The 14,565-nt window shown below is 45.2% G+C and overlaps 1 protein-coding gene across 1 annotated transcript in view; it reads right to left on the reverse strand.

Annotated features, from left to right (window-relative positions):
- Positions 1 to 14,565, reverse strand: part of TRANK1 (tetratricopeptide repeat and ankyrin repeat containing 1) — a 100,304-nt gene that overhangs the window by 57,672 nt on the left and 28,067 nt on the right. Inside the window, exons 5-8 of the mRNA XM_058729352.1 lie at positions 11,397 to 11,515; positions 9,000 to 9,083; positions 8,615 to 8,753; positions 6,016 to 6,150 (exon numbers count right to left, since the gene is read on the reverse strand). Of these exons, the coding sequence (XP_058585335.1) occupies positions 6,016 to 6,150; positions 8,615 to 8,753; positions 9,000 to 9,083; positions 11,397 to 11,515 (477 nt within the window). The remainder of the gene's footprint in view (positions 1 to 6,015; positions 6,151 to 8,614; positions 8,754 to 8,999; positions 9,084 to 11,396; positions 11,516 to 14,565) is intronic.

Genomic DNA, 14,565 nt, shown 5'->3' on the forward strand with positions numbered 1-14,565 from the left:
TGCACACTTTAAAAATAAATGATGCCGAAAAATAAATAAAATAAATAAATAACGCTGAGACAAATAAGTGGACGTCTGGAAAATGGTAAACTCCAATGGACCAAGGATCTAAATGTCAAAAAGGAAACCAGGCACCTGGCTGGCCCAGCCAGTTAAGCATCTGACTCTTGATTTCAGCTCAGGTCATGATTTCATGGTCGTGGGATTGAGCCTCGCGTTGTGCTCCATGCTAAGAGTGTGGATTCTCTCTCCCTCTCATTCTGACCTTCCCCCGCTCATGCTCTATCTCTCTCTCAAATAAATAGAAAAGAAACTTAAAAAAAAAAAAAAGAAAGAAAGAGACCATACAGGTACTAGAAAAAAACAGAAGTCTTTAACTTTGATGCAGGTAAAGATTTTCTAACTCTGACGCCAAATACAGAAGCAAGAAATCAATCAAACTGACAATCAAATTGACTGATCAATCAATCAGTCAAAATAAATTTGACTACATAAAAAGAACCAAATTTGCATGACAAAAAAAAGAAGGCAGAAGACAACTGAAAAACTGGGAGAAAAAAATTCATATCTTATACCATAGACAAAGAGCTAATGAACAAAGAATTCTTAAAAATTGAGGGCAAAAGACCAAAAATTCTATGGAAAAAGGGGAAACAGACATGAACATATAACTCACAAAAAAAAAAAAAAGTATGTGTGTGTATATATGTGTGTGTGTGTGTGTGTGTGTGTGTATAAATGGTTCTCAAATGTATTTTTCAACATCCAAACTCATACATAATTAGAAGGTAAACAACCTTGAGATACCAAGTTTTACCTCTCAGACCAGAAGAAATTTAGAAATCCAACAACAAATTCTGTTGGTGAATCTGTGGGGAAAGACGCATACATGGCAGGTAGTTGTGCAAATTGACACAGTCCTTCCAGATGGAAATCTGACTATATCTAACAGAACTAAATATGCACTTATGATACGGGGTGACCTTCAGGACATAACTGTTAATGGAAAAAAAAAAAGCCAGGTGCCAAACAGTATCTGTAGAAGGGGACCCTCCATGTAAAAAAGGAGATGTAAGAAAATACACGTGTATCTGCCCATCACTGCAAAGGGAATCCAGAAAAAATAGGCCTGATATAAAAGAAACTGATCGCTTACAGGGAGCGGATGGGAGAGGGGCAGAAAGCAGGGGGGAATTGGGAACTGAGGGTGTCAAGAGAGGAGGAGGAAATGACCCTTCTCTGAGTATATCTTTTTGTAAAGTTCAGACTCCTAGAACCATAATAATGTTTCACATATGTGCCTTTCACATACCAAAACATAAACAAAACCAATCAGGACATGAGAAGAACCCTAAAATGAAATGCAAACACTGAAAAAATAATCCTCGGGGTACTACAAATGAGCTGCATACCTACAGTGAATAGGGTGGGGAGGAAAAGAACTTAATATCTTGACTGGATGCCGTAAAGTTGAAGACAAAAAGAACTGAACACAGACAAACATAAAATGAACATAAAACAAACATAAATCTAGTTAGTGGATGTGTTTCTCAAAGAGGCATGGGATAGCAGGTCTGAAACTCATAAAAGTGAGCACATAAGTAAATATATTGTAGAAGAGAGCGGTCACAAATTTTAAAAGGCTAAATGACCATGGTGTTGGTCTGCAATCAGAGGTATGATAGGGCTCGTCAAAGGAACACAGAAGCCAATCCGAAGGAAAGAGTGCCTCATGGCCACAGCTGGAACAACTTGGGCAACAAAATAAATAATGATAGTATTAGATTTTATCCCATAGAATAAATATCCATGAGTCCATATTAAAATACACATACATACATACATATATCGAAGAGATAGCTCTTCATAGCAAAAGAATCCCAAGTAATAAATGTAGAAGGAAAGAAGAAAATTAAAAATCAACATTAACCAAAGGTCACAGTAATAGTTGATGCTGACAAGATCCACCAATGGATACTAAAATTAGTGTGCAAAAGTTTAAAGGGAAACAGTATTTGCATAGACGGTATTTGGAGAGTTCACATTATCTCCTACAAGGTATTTAACAACTATGAAAGGAAAGATGGTAACTTCACAATGGAGAAGTCCCACAGATCACAACTTAACCAGCCAATCAAGGCTAACGTCACAGGACATACTGCCATCACGAACTCTTGGATATAATGCTGAGAAGAACACAAAATTATTTCCGTAGAATTCTTACCAAAAATGCCTGACTTTATTCCAATGATGAGAAAGCATCAAACAAACTCAAACTGATAGATCATCTACAAAACGACTGACCAGTACTCTTCAAAAGGGTCAAGATAACAGAAGCCCGAGGAACTGTCAAAGACTGGAGGATACTAGGGAGCCCCGACAAGGAAGTGAGGTACAGGTCTCCGAACGGAAAAAGGGCATTCATGAAAACAGGGGTGAAATTCGCATGAGGTCTGTGTATGTTGATAGCATTCTGTCAAAATTAACTTCTTGATTTTGACAATCAAACTCTGACACGTAACATGCTAAGATTAAGGGAAGCTGAGGGAGGGTATACAGAAACTCTCTGAACTATTTTTGCCTCTTTTCTGTATGTCTAAAATTAGTTGAAATTGAAGATTTAAAAAAAAAAAAAAAAGCTTCTTTGATGAAAAAGAGAAGCATCCTGCAAGAGTAGTGAAGCCTCATTTGGCAATGCCCGGGGGACAGCCCATGTTTACACCTGCATGGAGAAAGGAGCCTCTCTTTACTTCACGTGCTTATTCTCCCATGTTGCAGAAAGTCCGAAGGTTTCTGCCTTTGTAAGAAACAGTATAAAGTTCTGCCGTTCCATATGGCAGCCGTGAGGCACAGATGGCTACTGAGCACTTGAGATGTGGCTAGTCTGCACTGAGATGTGAGCGATCATATGCTGGATAGATGGGCTAAATAACATATATTGGATAGGCTAAATATACTGGCTTATATATATATAGGCTATATATATTGGCTAAATACATAGGCTAAACATATATAAACATATATTGGATGGGCTAAATAACATCTATTGGATAGGCTAAGTATACTGGCCTATATATATATAGGCTATATATATTGGCTAAATACATAGGCTAAATATATATAAACATATATTGGATGGGCTAAATAACATCTATTGGATAACGCACGTCGGATAGATGGGTTAAATAACATACATGACGAAAATTAGTTTCACTTGTTTTGCCTTTACTTTTTCATATGACTACCAGAAAATTTAAAATGTTATATGTGGCTCTCATTATGCTTGTACTGGACAGTCCTTGTATAAGTCCCAGGAAAGGAAATGCTTGCCAAGTTATCAATGCAGAGAGTTGGCACCCGAGGCGCTCCATGCATGTAAAATACCCCACACTGAGCAAACCACCTGGATTTCAGGAGACTTGGAGCTGTGTTTCTTTGCAAACTGAAAAGTCCTGTCTGGAAATACTTTTTTTGGGGGGGGGGGCATTTTCAGAGTAGGGATGTGTAAGGAGAGCACAGTGATTGGACAGACATTAACCATAAATTACCAGGGTAATTATCATTAGCTGGAACCAGATCACCCTAGTCCACAAGGGCCAGTAGTCGAATGTCTAGAAATGTTACAAGATGGTTGATCAACATAGCCATTTAAACTTACGATAAATAGGTTACATTAAAAACAAAACTCGGGGGGCGCCTGGGTGGCGCAGTCGGTTAAGCGTCCGACTTCAGCCAGGTCACGATCTCGCGGTCTGTGAGTTCGAGCCCCGCGTCAGGCTCTGGGCTGATGGCTCGGAGCCTGGAGCTTGTTTCTGATTCTGTGTCTCCCTCTCTCTCTGCCCCTCCCCGTTCATGCTCTGTCTCTCTCTGTCCCAAAAATAAATAAAAAACGTTGAAAAAAAAAAAATTAAAAAAAAAAAAAACAAAAAAAACTCGGGGCACCAAGTCTTGGTGTATTTACACCAAGAAAATTGGCAAACACCACAATTCAGGGCTTTTCCTTCTGAAGAACCCACTTGTCAAACATTTGCCAGGATACCATTGCCTTTAAGAAGGTACTAAAATAGGAAGCGATCCTACATGGCGGAGAAGTAGGGGGATCCGAAGTTCCCTCGTCTCTCGAACACAGCAGTGTTGAGTCCAAAGGACTTTGAACTGCAAGACCCCGGGTAGCAAAGTGACAGAGATGCCTCCAGGGACCTACCAGGACAAACTGGTGGGCCATAAGTGGGTGACTGCAAACTGGGAGAGATACATTGGGCGGCAGAGGAACAGAGGGGAGGGATCCCCTTCTGCAGAGAGACAAAGAGAAGAGAAGGGGAGGCTGGGGAAGCGTAGGACTGGATCTGGACAAGAGAAGAAGGTAGTAAAATACACAGGACACCAAAAAAGACAATAACAAGTGCCGGCAAGGGTTTAGAAAAATGAGAACTTTTGTGCGTTACTGGTGGGAGTATAAAATGGTGTAGCCACTTTGGAAAACAGTCTGGCAGTTCCTGAAGGGATTCAACATGGTTACCGTATGGTCTGGCAATACCACTCCTAGGTATCTACCTAAGAAAAATGGAAATATATTCCAACACAAAAACACATACACAAAAGTTCATAGCAGCATTATTCGTAATAGCCGAAGGGTGGAAACAAGACACGGGCCCATCCACTGATGAATGGGTAAATAAGATGTGGTTTACCTACACAACGGGGTATTATTTGGCAATAATAAGGAATGAAGTCCTGATACATGCTACAAGGTGAACATCGAGAGCATGCTCAGTGACAGAAGCCAGTCACGAGACTGTATGGTTCCATTTGTATGAGATGTCCGGAAGAGGGAAGTCCACGGGCACAGAAAGTAGGTTAGTGGTTGCTTAGGGCTGGAGAGGTAGGGAGAAATGGGAAATGACTGTTGATGGATCCGCGGTTTCTTTTGGAGACGATGAGAATGTTTTCTAACTGATCGTGGTGATGGTTGCATAACACTGTGAATGTGCTAAAAACAGGCAATCGGACCCTTGAAACAGGTGAATTATATGGCATCTGAATTATATTTCGATAAAGCTCCAAACAGTATCTGTAGCACACCCTTTCTCCGTTTCCCCAGATGTGGGTTCCTGGGACGCAGTTCTTTGGGGATGGCATTAGAGAAACAATCCTCGCTGGGCTTCCCTGGGACACGTTGAGGAAAAAAGACTACAAGTGCCCGGGACGTCCCCAACCAGAGCCCTCCAGGCTGCGTCTAGTCCACAGGCACGTTTAATTTTGAGCAGACATTTTATAATCTTGAGTTGTCTTATTTTTTTAAAAATCCATCTTTCCAGGGGGCGCCTGGGTGGCTCAGTCGGTTGAGCGTCCGACTTCGGCTCAGGTCATGATCTCACCGTTCATGGGTTCGAGCCCCGCATCGGGCTCTGTGCTGACAGCTCAGAGCCTGGAGCCTGTTACGGATTCTGTGTGTGTGTGTCTCTTTCTGCCCCGCCCTCCCTCGCTCGTGCTCTGTCTCTCTCTGTCTCAAAAATAAACATTAAAAAAGTACATTAAAAAAAAAAAAGAATCAACTTCATCCTTGCATGCACGAGCCTCACTCTTCCTCGTGGCCTGTCTGGCCTTGGCAGGTATGGAGGATGCGATCCCCGCGTTCGATTCTAAGTGGCCAGGAAGCAGGACCACTTCTGTGGTCTGGCTCGTTAGCGTAGATTTGGCATAAAATAAAGCGCTTATAGTAACTGTGTGATGAGGGAAGGAACAGGGCAGCCAGAGGCCCATATCCCGGAGACATTCAACCCCACAGAAGCCATCGAAGCCCAAAGAGCATGGGGACCCCAGCCCATCTTCCTTCCCTTGACCCGCATCTTTCCTGCATATAGCCTGCCCTCCCAGGCATGCTTAGGTCGACAAAAGGTTTAGCCCTCTTGAGCCCATCCCAGGAGGAAAAGGGTAAAAACGTGTGGTCAGGCTCTCTAACGCCTGAGGTCATCCAGCCCACAGCACCCCCTCCAGCCTGGTGTCGCCACTTACGTTTGATGAGGTATCCTGGGTAGTGAGCCGCGGCAACGATGTGGAGAACAGTGCAACCATCCCCGTCCTTCTGGTTGATGCGGCCTTTCCACTCGGGCTTGTGGTCCATCAACCACCTGAAGAGATGGTTTTCCTCTGAAGGGAATTAAAATGAGTTCCTGATGTTATTTTCCACACACAGAAAACCAATCTGAAAGCACATCGACACGTACCGTCCTGAGGGAGCCAAATGGGGACTCCGACACACGTGTGCCACTCACCACGAGAATGGGAGACACAGAGTTTGTAAACTAAAAGGACGAGTTCTAACTTCAGCCAGATTTCCGAGCAGCAGAGCCCGAGACCAGGGTTCTTGTACGTGTGAGTTGTTGACAGGGAGCTCAGGAGAAAGAGCGTGAGGGACGCAGGGCGGGGCAGGGGAAGGAGGTGAGCAGAGATGTGGTCTCCCCTGAGTCGGCCTCAGCCTGACCCCACAGGGAGCTCTGCAGCGTGAGCTGCACCACGGTGTTGACCCACGAGGAGGCAGGGGCTAACCTTTGTGTCAGTCAGTCAAGAGCTCCAGAACACCTCTAGGGAGGGAGTGTGGTTGAGGGGGGAGCGCCTCCAGAGAATGGGGGGCTGATTGGCCAAGAGCAGCTCTCTGGCCAAGGAGGCAGCTGTGGAACAGCAGGTGGGGATGGGAGCACTAGTCGTAAAGAGGCCTCCAGTAAAGAGGCAACAGTGCCCGTGTCAGAAAGCAGGTCAGTATCCGAAAAGGTTACCCTAATCAATACTGCTAATAAGACTGTTAATCAAGACTGTTAATATTTTTTAATGTTTATTTATTTCGAGAGACAGTGCATGTGCATGAGCGCACATGCAAGCAAGGGAGGGGCAGAAAGAGAGGGAGAGAATCTCAAGCAGGCTCAAGGGCACTCAGCTGGGCACCCGGTGCGGGGCTTGATCCCATGACTGTGAGATCATAACCTGAGCTGAAGTCAAGAGTCGGACGCTCAACTGACTGAGCCACCCAGAAGCCCCGATGGGACATATATTTAAAAGTTATTTTCCCAAGTTCCTTCCTTGGAGCTCCTGGGATCAAGGAAAGCCACACACTTCTGCCAACTCTTTGAACACGGTTTGTCACCACGTCAGAGTTTTCCTCTGAGAAACAAATCAGGGATAACCTTGAACGCTTGATCATATTGACACGTGCCTGTACTCATGGGAGCTAACGTAAAGAGCAGACACAGCGGGGAATCATGACTTTCACAACCAGAGGCACACTTCTCTGGGCTCCAGATTCCTAGTTTAAAACTGGGAGGACTGGGGGCACCCGGTTGGCTCCGTCGGTCGAGCGTCCAACGTTTGCTTTCAGCTCAGGTCGTGATCCCACGGTCGTGGGATCGAGCCCAGAACTGGACTCCACACGGAGCGTGGAACCTGCTCAAGATTCTCTCTCTCTCCCACTCTGCCCTTCAAAAATCAAAAGTAAAAATTAAAAAAACTGGGAGGATTGGACCAAATTGCTTTTAGTCAGACTTTACTTTTAAATGTTTGATCCACCAGTCCCTGCGCAAGAATAAAACATTTCATGGACTCCACAGTACATGAAATGGAAATCTGGTTAAAGGAAAGTGGGGGCCCAGGTCTTGGAGGCCCTGCCCACCCACCTCACTCCTTCATTCCCAGGAAGGCAATCCAGCCTAGAAGAGGAAGACTGTCTAGACAATTCTCTTGCCTCTTCTGGCTCTAAAACAGTATGGGTAAATGTCTAACTCTGGTGCCATACATGCTTGGAAAAGAAAAACAAGCTTTTATCTTGTGTGTGCGTGCGTGTGAATGATAAAATTTAAATATTTTCAAATTGAACTCCTATAGCCAAGTGGTGAAGACTTAAAAAAAAAAAAAAAAAAGAATTCTATGAAAATCGGAGTCCTTTAAAAGAACCACAGCAGATGCTATCAACAACAGCCAGTGTTGAAGAGTGTTGAAGCGGTCGACTCTCCGGCTAGAGAGAAAATGAACCCGAACAAGGGGAAAGACCACACGCGCCTTCCGCGGCTCGGGGAGCTCCGCCCAGCAAAGGCTGTCTGTCCCAAGGTCGCTCCTCCGGTCTCAGTGCCCCTGTGCTGCCAGGATCTGTCTAGGAACACAGAATCCTTTCAGCTTGGGCCCCTGTAGCTACTAGGTCCCGGGCGAAATAAAAACAAGGCTGTCTGGGGAGCCCGGGTGGCTCAGTCAGTTGAGCGTTTGACTTCGGCTCAGGTCATGATCTCACGGCTCGTGAGTTCGGGCCCCGCATCGGACTCTGTACTCACAGCCTGGAGCTTGCTTGGCATTCTCTCTCTCCCTCTCTCTGTCTCTCCCTCTGCCCCTCTCCCCCTGCTCGCACCCTCTCTCTCTGTAAGATAAAAAAAATAAAACGTTTTAAAACCAAAACCAAACAATGCTATCTCCCTGCTGCCTTTATTCATCTGAATAATCAAACCATTTGAATATTCAAATCGTTTGAACATGCCACCTTCAAGTGGCTAAATTCAAGCGGCTAAATTCAGCAGAGCTCGGAGCTCAGAGCCGGGAGGGCGGCTTGGGTGGGGTGAACCAGAAGAACACTCACTTGCTTGGATACAGAGCCGCATGAGGGCATGAAGAGGGTATGGTCCTATCGTCTCGATACTCACACCGATGGAGACGAGCCACTGCACTAGCTTGGGCACCTGTTCCATATTCTCGTAAAGCCCAATGAAGACATATTTCTGGGGGGGAAGAAAAACACAAAGGAAGAATCATGGAAGTCACTACATCAATATTAAACGTCAAACCCCTTCACTCATAAAATTTGGGATCAGCAAAACCTAGATTCGCTGTGGCCCACGCCTGAGATCATTATACACAACCGATATGCAGTGAGGCAGCTGAAGTCCCCTTATACAAGCAGAGGTCCCAAATACAAGCCCCAAGTGGCCTGACTTAAAACCGTATGTTTCAAGAAGGCACCTCACCTCAAAGAGACTCTTCAGTGATAACTCTGGGACATGGATATTTCGGGGTAGCCGGTCCTTTCTCGCTGACAGAAGTAGGAACGACTGGTGAGAAGGGAGAAAGAGAAAAACCTGGAATAATAATGCTCTCCACGTAGGTTATTGGAACAAACGTTACCTTCGGGGTGAAAACAAACAAGCAAAAACCAAAACAAAATACCCTCCAGCCCTATCTCTCTCTCTCTCTCTTTTTTAAATGTTTATTTGTTTTTCAGAGAGAGACAGAGCGAGCACAAGCCGGGGGAGGGGCAGAGAGAGATGGGGACAGAGGATATGAAGCACGCTCTGTGATGACAGCAGACAGCCTGATGCGAGGCTCGAACTCACGAACTGTGAGATCATGACCTGAGCCGAAGTCAGATGCTTAACCAGCTGAGCCACCCAGGCGCCCCAACCCTGTCGCTCTTTTTAAGTTACGTGCCAAGCTTTACAGCCTGAGCCATGATAATCGAAGTCCTTCCGTCTGGCCGATGTCCTGCTCCTGCTGACAGCTAAGCTGTCTCCACATTTCCTCAAAGCCTGCTGCAGACGGGAGCAGCTGACGTTAAGCAGCATTGCCGAGGGCAGAGTGGGTAAAAAAGTGATTCTCTGCAAAATCCTGAAAGCCGAGCAAGCAGAGGAATCCCATCTTTTACAAGCATCTCATCCCAATATGGCCATGACTGGGGACCCGGGCTCCGCATCAGTCTCCCTCGTGTATGCCCAGTGGACATGGGGACCACAGGGACTGAGCCTATGGCCACATCTTGTTTCCAGGTTCCTTCAGCCTGCTGCCCTCTCTTTACTGCTCACCCTGAACACACAGGCCCCAATCTCAGATGACATACTCAGGGTTCTAACAATCCTGATTGCTGACCCGGCTTTTTTTTTTTTTTTTTTTTTTTTTGGTCTCTGTTTCCAATATGTGAAAATGACCTGGGCCCCACTGCTGGGGTATTGGACCAAGTGCACCTGCCCCTTGGGCTGCCTTCTTGGGCCTTCCCTTCCCTACCTACCTGCTTTCTCAAGACCTTGGAATATGGGACTGAGTTCCAGGGAACTCGTGGCTGGATTTTAGGGGATGTCCCATGAACCCCCTGAAACTATGTATACAAAGAGAACCCCATAGATTTCATTAGATTTCCAGTGGAATCCATGAGCTTTCTAAAAATTGAAGAATTCTGTCTTCTAAAGTCATTCGCCCTGCCTGGCTCTAGAGTCTTTACGGCTTGCCCTGGCTTTTAGTGACTTTTCTGGACTGCCAGGCTTTAGAAAGCCCAGCAGGCCCTTCCTGACCTAACTCCCATCCACGGCTGCCTCTTTTCACGAGCACGGAGAGGCCACCATCAATGACAACTATGCACTGGGCACGTAACACAGCCAGCTACCATGAAGCTCCATTAGCTCAGTGCCTGGCACATCATAAGCCCCTGACAAGCATTAGCTAATATTATTATTAGGCGTTCTTGCTCCGGTATTTCTAAACTTCACCAAAGCCCCGAGGGAGTAAGTTTATATCCTGAAACTTACAAACGCGGAAATGAGGCCCAGAGGGGAAATAATTGGTCCAAAACAGAAAGTGGAAGATGATGATTCGAGGAGGCATCTGTGTCACACCAAAGCCCAGGCTGCGGGTGCACTGGGCACCGGGAATCCCTTCCACGGATTCCCCGCCTCGGGCCGGCTTCTGCAGCCTCACTGCTACCTGCGGGCAGCGGTCCCTTAAGCCTACACAGAAGCGCTGGGGGCAGCACAGGCAGGTCTCCTGAGCCCACACTAGCAAATGCAATATAGAAGAGATTGCATGAGGGCACCTGGATGGCTCGGTTGGTTAAGTGTCCGATTCTTGATTCTGGCCCAGGTCATGAGCTCACGGTTTGTGAGTTCGAGCCCCACATCGGGAGGGAGTCATAGCGTGGAGTCTGTGTGGGATTCTCTCTCTCTCCCTCCTTTGCTGCCCTTCCCCTGCTCGCGTACTCCCTCTCTCTCTCTCTCAAAATGAATAAGTAAACATTAAAAAAAGATTATATGAAGATGAACATTCCAAAATTTATTTTCCTCATTCCATATTACCATTGGCATCTGGACTTTACACTTCTATGATAACCATGGAGACACAGGGCAAGGAGAGAGGGTGATACACGTTAGCTAATGTTATTATAGGTGTTCTGAATACGTTTCCTATCTTAAAAAAAAAAAACTGGCTAATTAATATACCTCAGTGACTTTCCATTTTTAATGATGTGTCAGTTAAAAAGTTATTTTGGCATCAAGATAAACAAATAATAAATTACAATCCCCCTCCCCAGTGCCAGCAGAAAGAATCTGTTTGATCAAGAATGTGCTTTTCCCACAAGAGAGTCATCTCCTTTTACTTACGTGCCATAATCCTTTCTTTGCCAACTTTTCTATTACAGATTGCCACACTTCTGTTGAGAATCCAGTAGTAAAAATATGATCGAAACAGGGCAAGAAACTTTGCAAAACAATGGGGTCGCCTGAAAGAAAGTTCCACAGTTTAGAAATTTTAACCCAGGCAGAGTCTAGAACATTTGGGAAAAGGTCCTCCATTTAGGACCACACATAAACAAATGGTAAATTAAAGATATCAGAACGAGAGGCATTCTCGGCACCAGGGTGGCTCAGTCAGTTGAGCCTCCGACTCTTGACTTAGGCTCAAGTCATGATCTCATGGTTTGTGGGTTAGAGCCCCACTCTGACAGTGAAGAGCCTACCTGGGATTCTCTCTCCCCCTCTCTCTCTGCCCCTCCCCTGCTCACACATACACACACACACACTCTCTCTCTCTCTCTCTCTCTCTCTCTCTCTCTCAAAATAAATAAACTTTTTAAAAAAGAAAAAAGAAAGAGAGGCACTTTCAAAGTAAAAGTCCTATATAATTGACTGAAGCAGCAATCATTTTAAGTTCACCTATAAACTCAATGCCCCAAGGGTTAAGCAGTATAATGTGAGCTAATACTCACTTAGCTCTTCTATATGTGAAGCCCAGTGATATGTGCTAATATTTAATCCCTCAAACATACTGACAAGGCACTGCCTATTATCTCCACTTAGGAAGAAATAGAAGCTCAAAAAAGTTAAAAAAAAAACAAAACTCACTTCCCTTAAGAAAGATGTGACATCATATGAGGCATGTTAAGATACAAACAAGATGAACATAAGGGAAGGGAAGCAAAACTAATATAACAGGGAGGGGGGACAAAACATAAGCGACTCTTCAATATGGAGAACAAACAGAGGGTTGCTGGAGGGGTGGTGGGAGGGGGAATGGGCTCAATGTGTCAGGGGCATTAAGGAATATACTCCCAAAATCATTGTTGCACTAGATGCCAACTAACTTGGATGTAAATTTAAAAAATAAAGAAATTATAAAAAAAAAAAAGAAGAAGAAAGAAAGAAAGAAAGAAAGAAAGAAAGAAAGAAAGAAAGAAAGATGTGACAAATATTATCCTCACTCAAACCAATTAGAAACAGAGACAAACGAGGCCAGGCTTCATGGCATATCACGCAACCAGTTAACGACAAAACAGATGGGAACCCAGATCCACCAACTCTCTTATTCAACACACATTCTTCTAACCTAGTGGCCCAATGCATCTCATGATCCTCCAAAAGCCACATTTCTCAAACGCATGGGTGAGATTATCCAAGGAGACAAGGCAGGTGCCAGAATAGCATGGCACCTCCTCCAGGATTATCAATTTCCACAGATAGGTAACTATCAAAATAAATAGATGTTGCACAAAAGGATACAAAATTTCCATAGGCATATTTTTCAAATTTTAGAAATCGGGCCGTGGGCATCCATTCACCCTCCAAACAGGAGTCCTTTGGTATAAAAGTCTGGGATGAGTTGCCCTACGGAGTCCTACGACATGCCGCTCTCAGGATGGGAGCAGAATGGAAACCGTCCAGATTTCTTAGGGGAGCAGTTGCCAAGAACGAACGGTGACTTTACAAAGATGCAGAAAAGACATGAGGGATCGAAGGGGAATGGCCAAGCCATCAGGTTCAGAGGAATGGGACACAGGCTCCGTCACGGAAGTGAAAGGGTGCCTGGAAAGCTGTGACCCATCAGCACTCATCTGGGCATCTTCCATTTCTCTGCTGCGGGGACGTGGCTGTGTCTACCTCCAACCACCCCCCACTCACTGCCTGATGCGGCTCTCACCCCCCATCTGTGCCAAACTTGCCAAAATCTGTGGCATGCTGGCCACAGACCACACAAGTCGCTTTCCCACACTCCCAGTGGGAACAGGTGGCTCTGTCACAGTTGAATTTATTTCCCCACCTCTGAAAGCCAAAGACCATTTGCCCACCGTTCTAACATGTGCCATGTTTCACATCCTAACATCTCTAGAATCGGGACGCGTGTGACGATTGAGTTTGTCTCTTAGTGGCAAAGCATTTGTTTCAGTGGCACATCTTAAATGGGTACAATCTTAAATGTGATAAAACACAATATTTGAAAACAATGGGCTGGTCATTGGCAGAACTTTTAGACTGCGCCAAGATAAACACAGAAAGAGTTCCGTGGTCACAGGCAGGGAGTACATTACATTGTGTTACGGCTTTCTGTCTTTGTCTAATCCAGGCCACTGACAAAGCCGGCTCACGGGCCAGGTCATGAGAGTAATAACTCAAGGCAGTGACACAGAAAGCCCCGTGCGTCACTGACCATAGCGGCCGAGACGCCGGGCACCGCGGCAGCTTCCGTGGGACCCTCCATCACCCCTTCCAGGCTATTCAGACAGCGAACAAAAATATTGCCTCCACGTATGGGATAAATCCATGCAAAACTCATAGGAAAGAGCACAATTCACGTAAAACGAGTAGTATGAATAGGGAAAGATCTCTCAGTAGCAACACAGAAAACTGAAGTCTGAAACAAGAGTGGCGGAGCTCTAAGTGATTTCTGCAAAACGATTTCGGTGTTTTTACAAGAACCTGAGCCACCCCAACTTCCAAAATGCTTTCTAATGTGAAAATCAGTTTCATTCAAACTGCATACATCAGCCACAAAGAAACCCCCTGGAATTATCTCTCCAGGAGCCATTCAAATAAAATAACAAGGACATGGAAAGAAAGAAGGAAAGAAAGAAAGAAAGAAAGAAAGAAAGAAAGAAAGAAAGAAAGAAAGAAAGAAAGAAAGAAAGAAAGAAAGAAAGAAAGAAAGAGGGGGGGGGGGAGAGAAAGAAAGAAAGAAAGAAAGAAAGAAAGAAAGAAAGAAAGAAAGGAGGGAAGAGAGAAAGACAGAAGGAAGGAAGGAAGGAAGGAAGGAAGGAAGGAAGGAAGGAAGAAAGGAAGGAAAGGAGGAAGGAAGGAAGGAAGGAAGGAAGGAAGGAAGGAAGGAAGGAAGGGGAAGGAAGGAAGGAAGGAAGGAAGGAAGGAAGGAAGGAAGGAAGGGAAAAAGGGAGGAAGGAAGGAAAGAAGGAAGGAAGGGAGGGAGGGAGGGAGGGAGGGAGGGAGGGAGGAAGGGAGGAAGGAAGGAAGGGGAAGAAAGGAAGGAAGGAAGGAAGGAAGGAAG

The sequence above is a fragment of the Neofelis nebulosa genome, chromosome 5, assembly GCF_028018385.1.
Source record: "Neofelis nebulosa isolate mNeoNeb1 chromosome 5, mNeoNeb1.pri, whole genome shotgun sequence".
Classification (NCBI taxonomy): domain Eukaryota; kingdom Metazoa; phylum Chordata; class Mammalia; order Carnivora; family Felidae; genus Neofelis; species Neofelis nebulosa.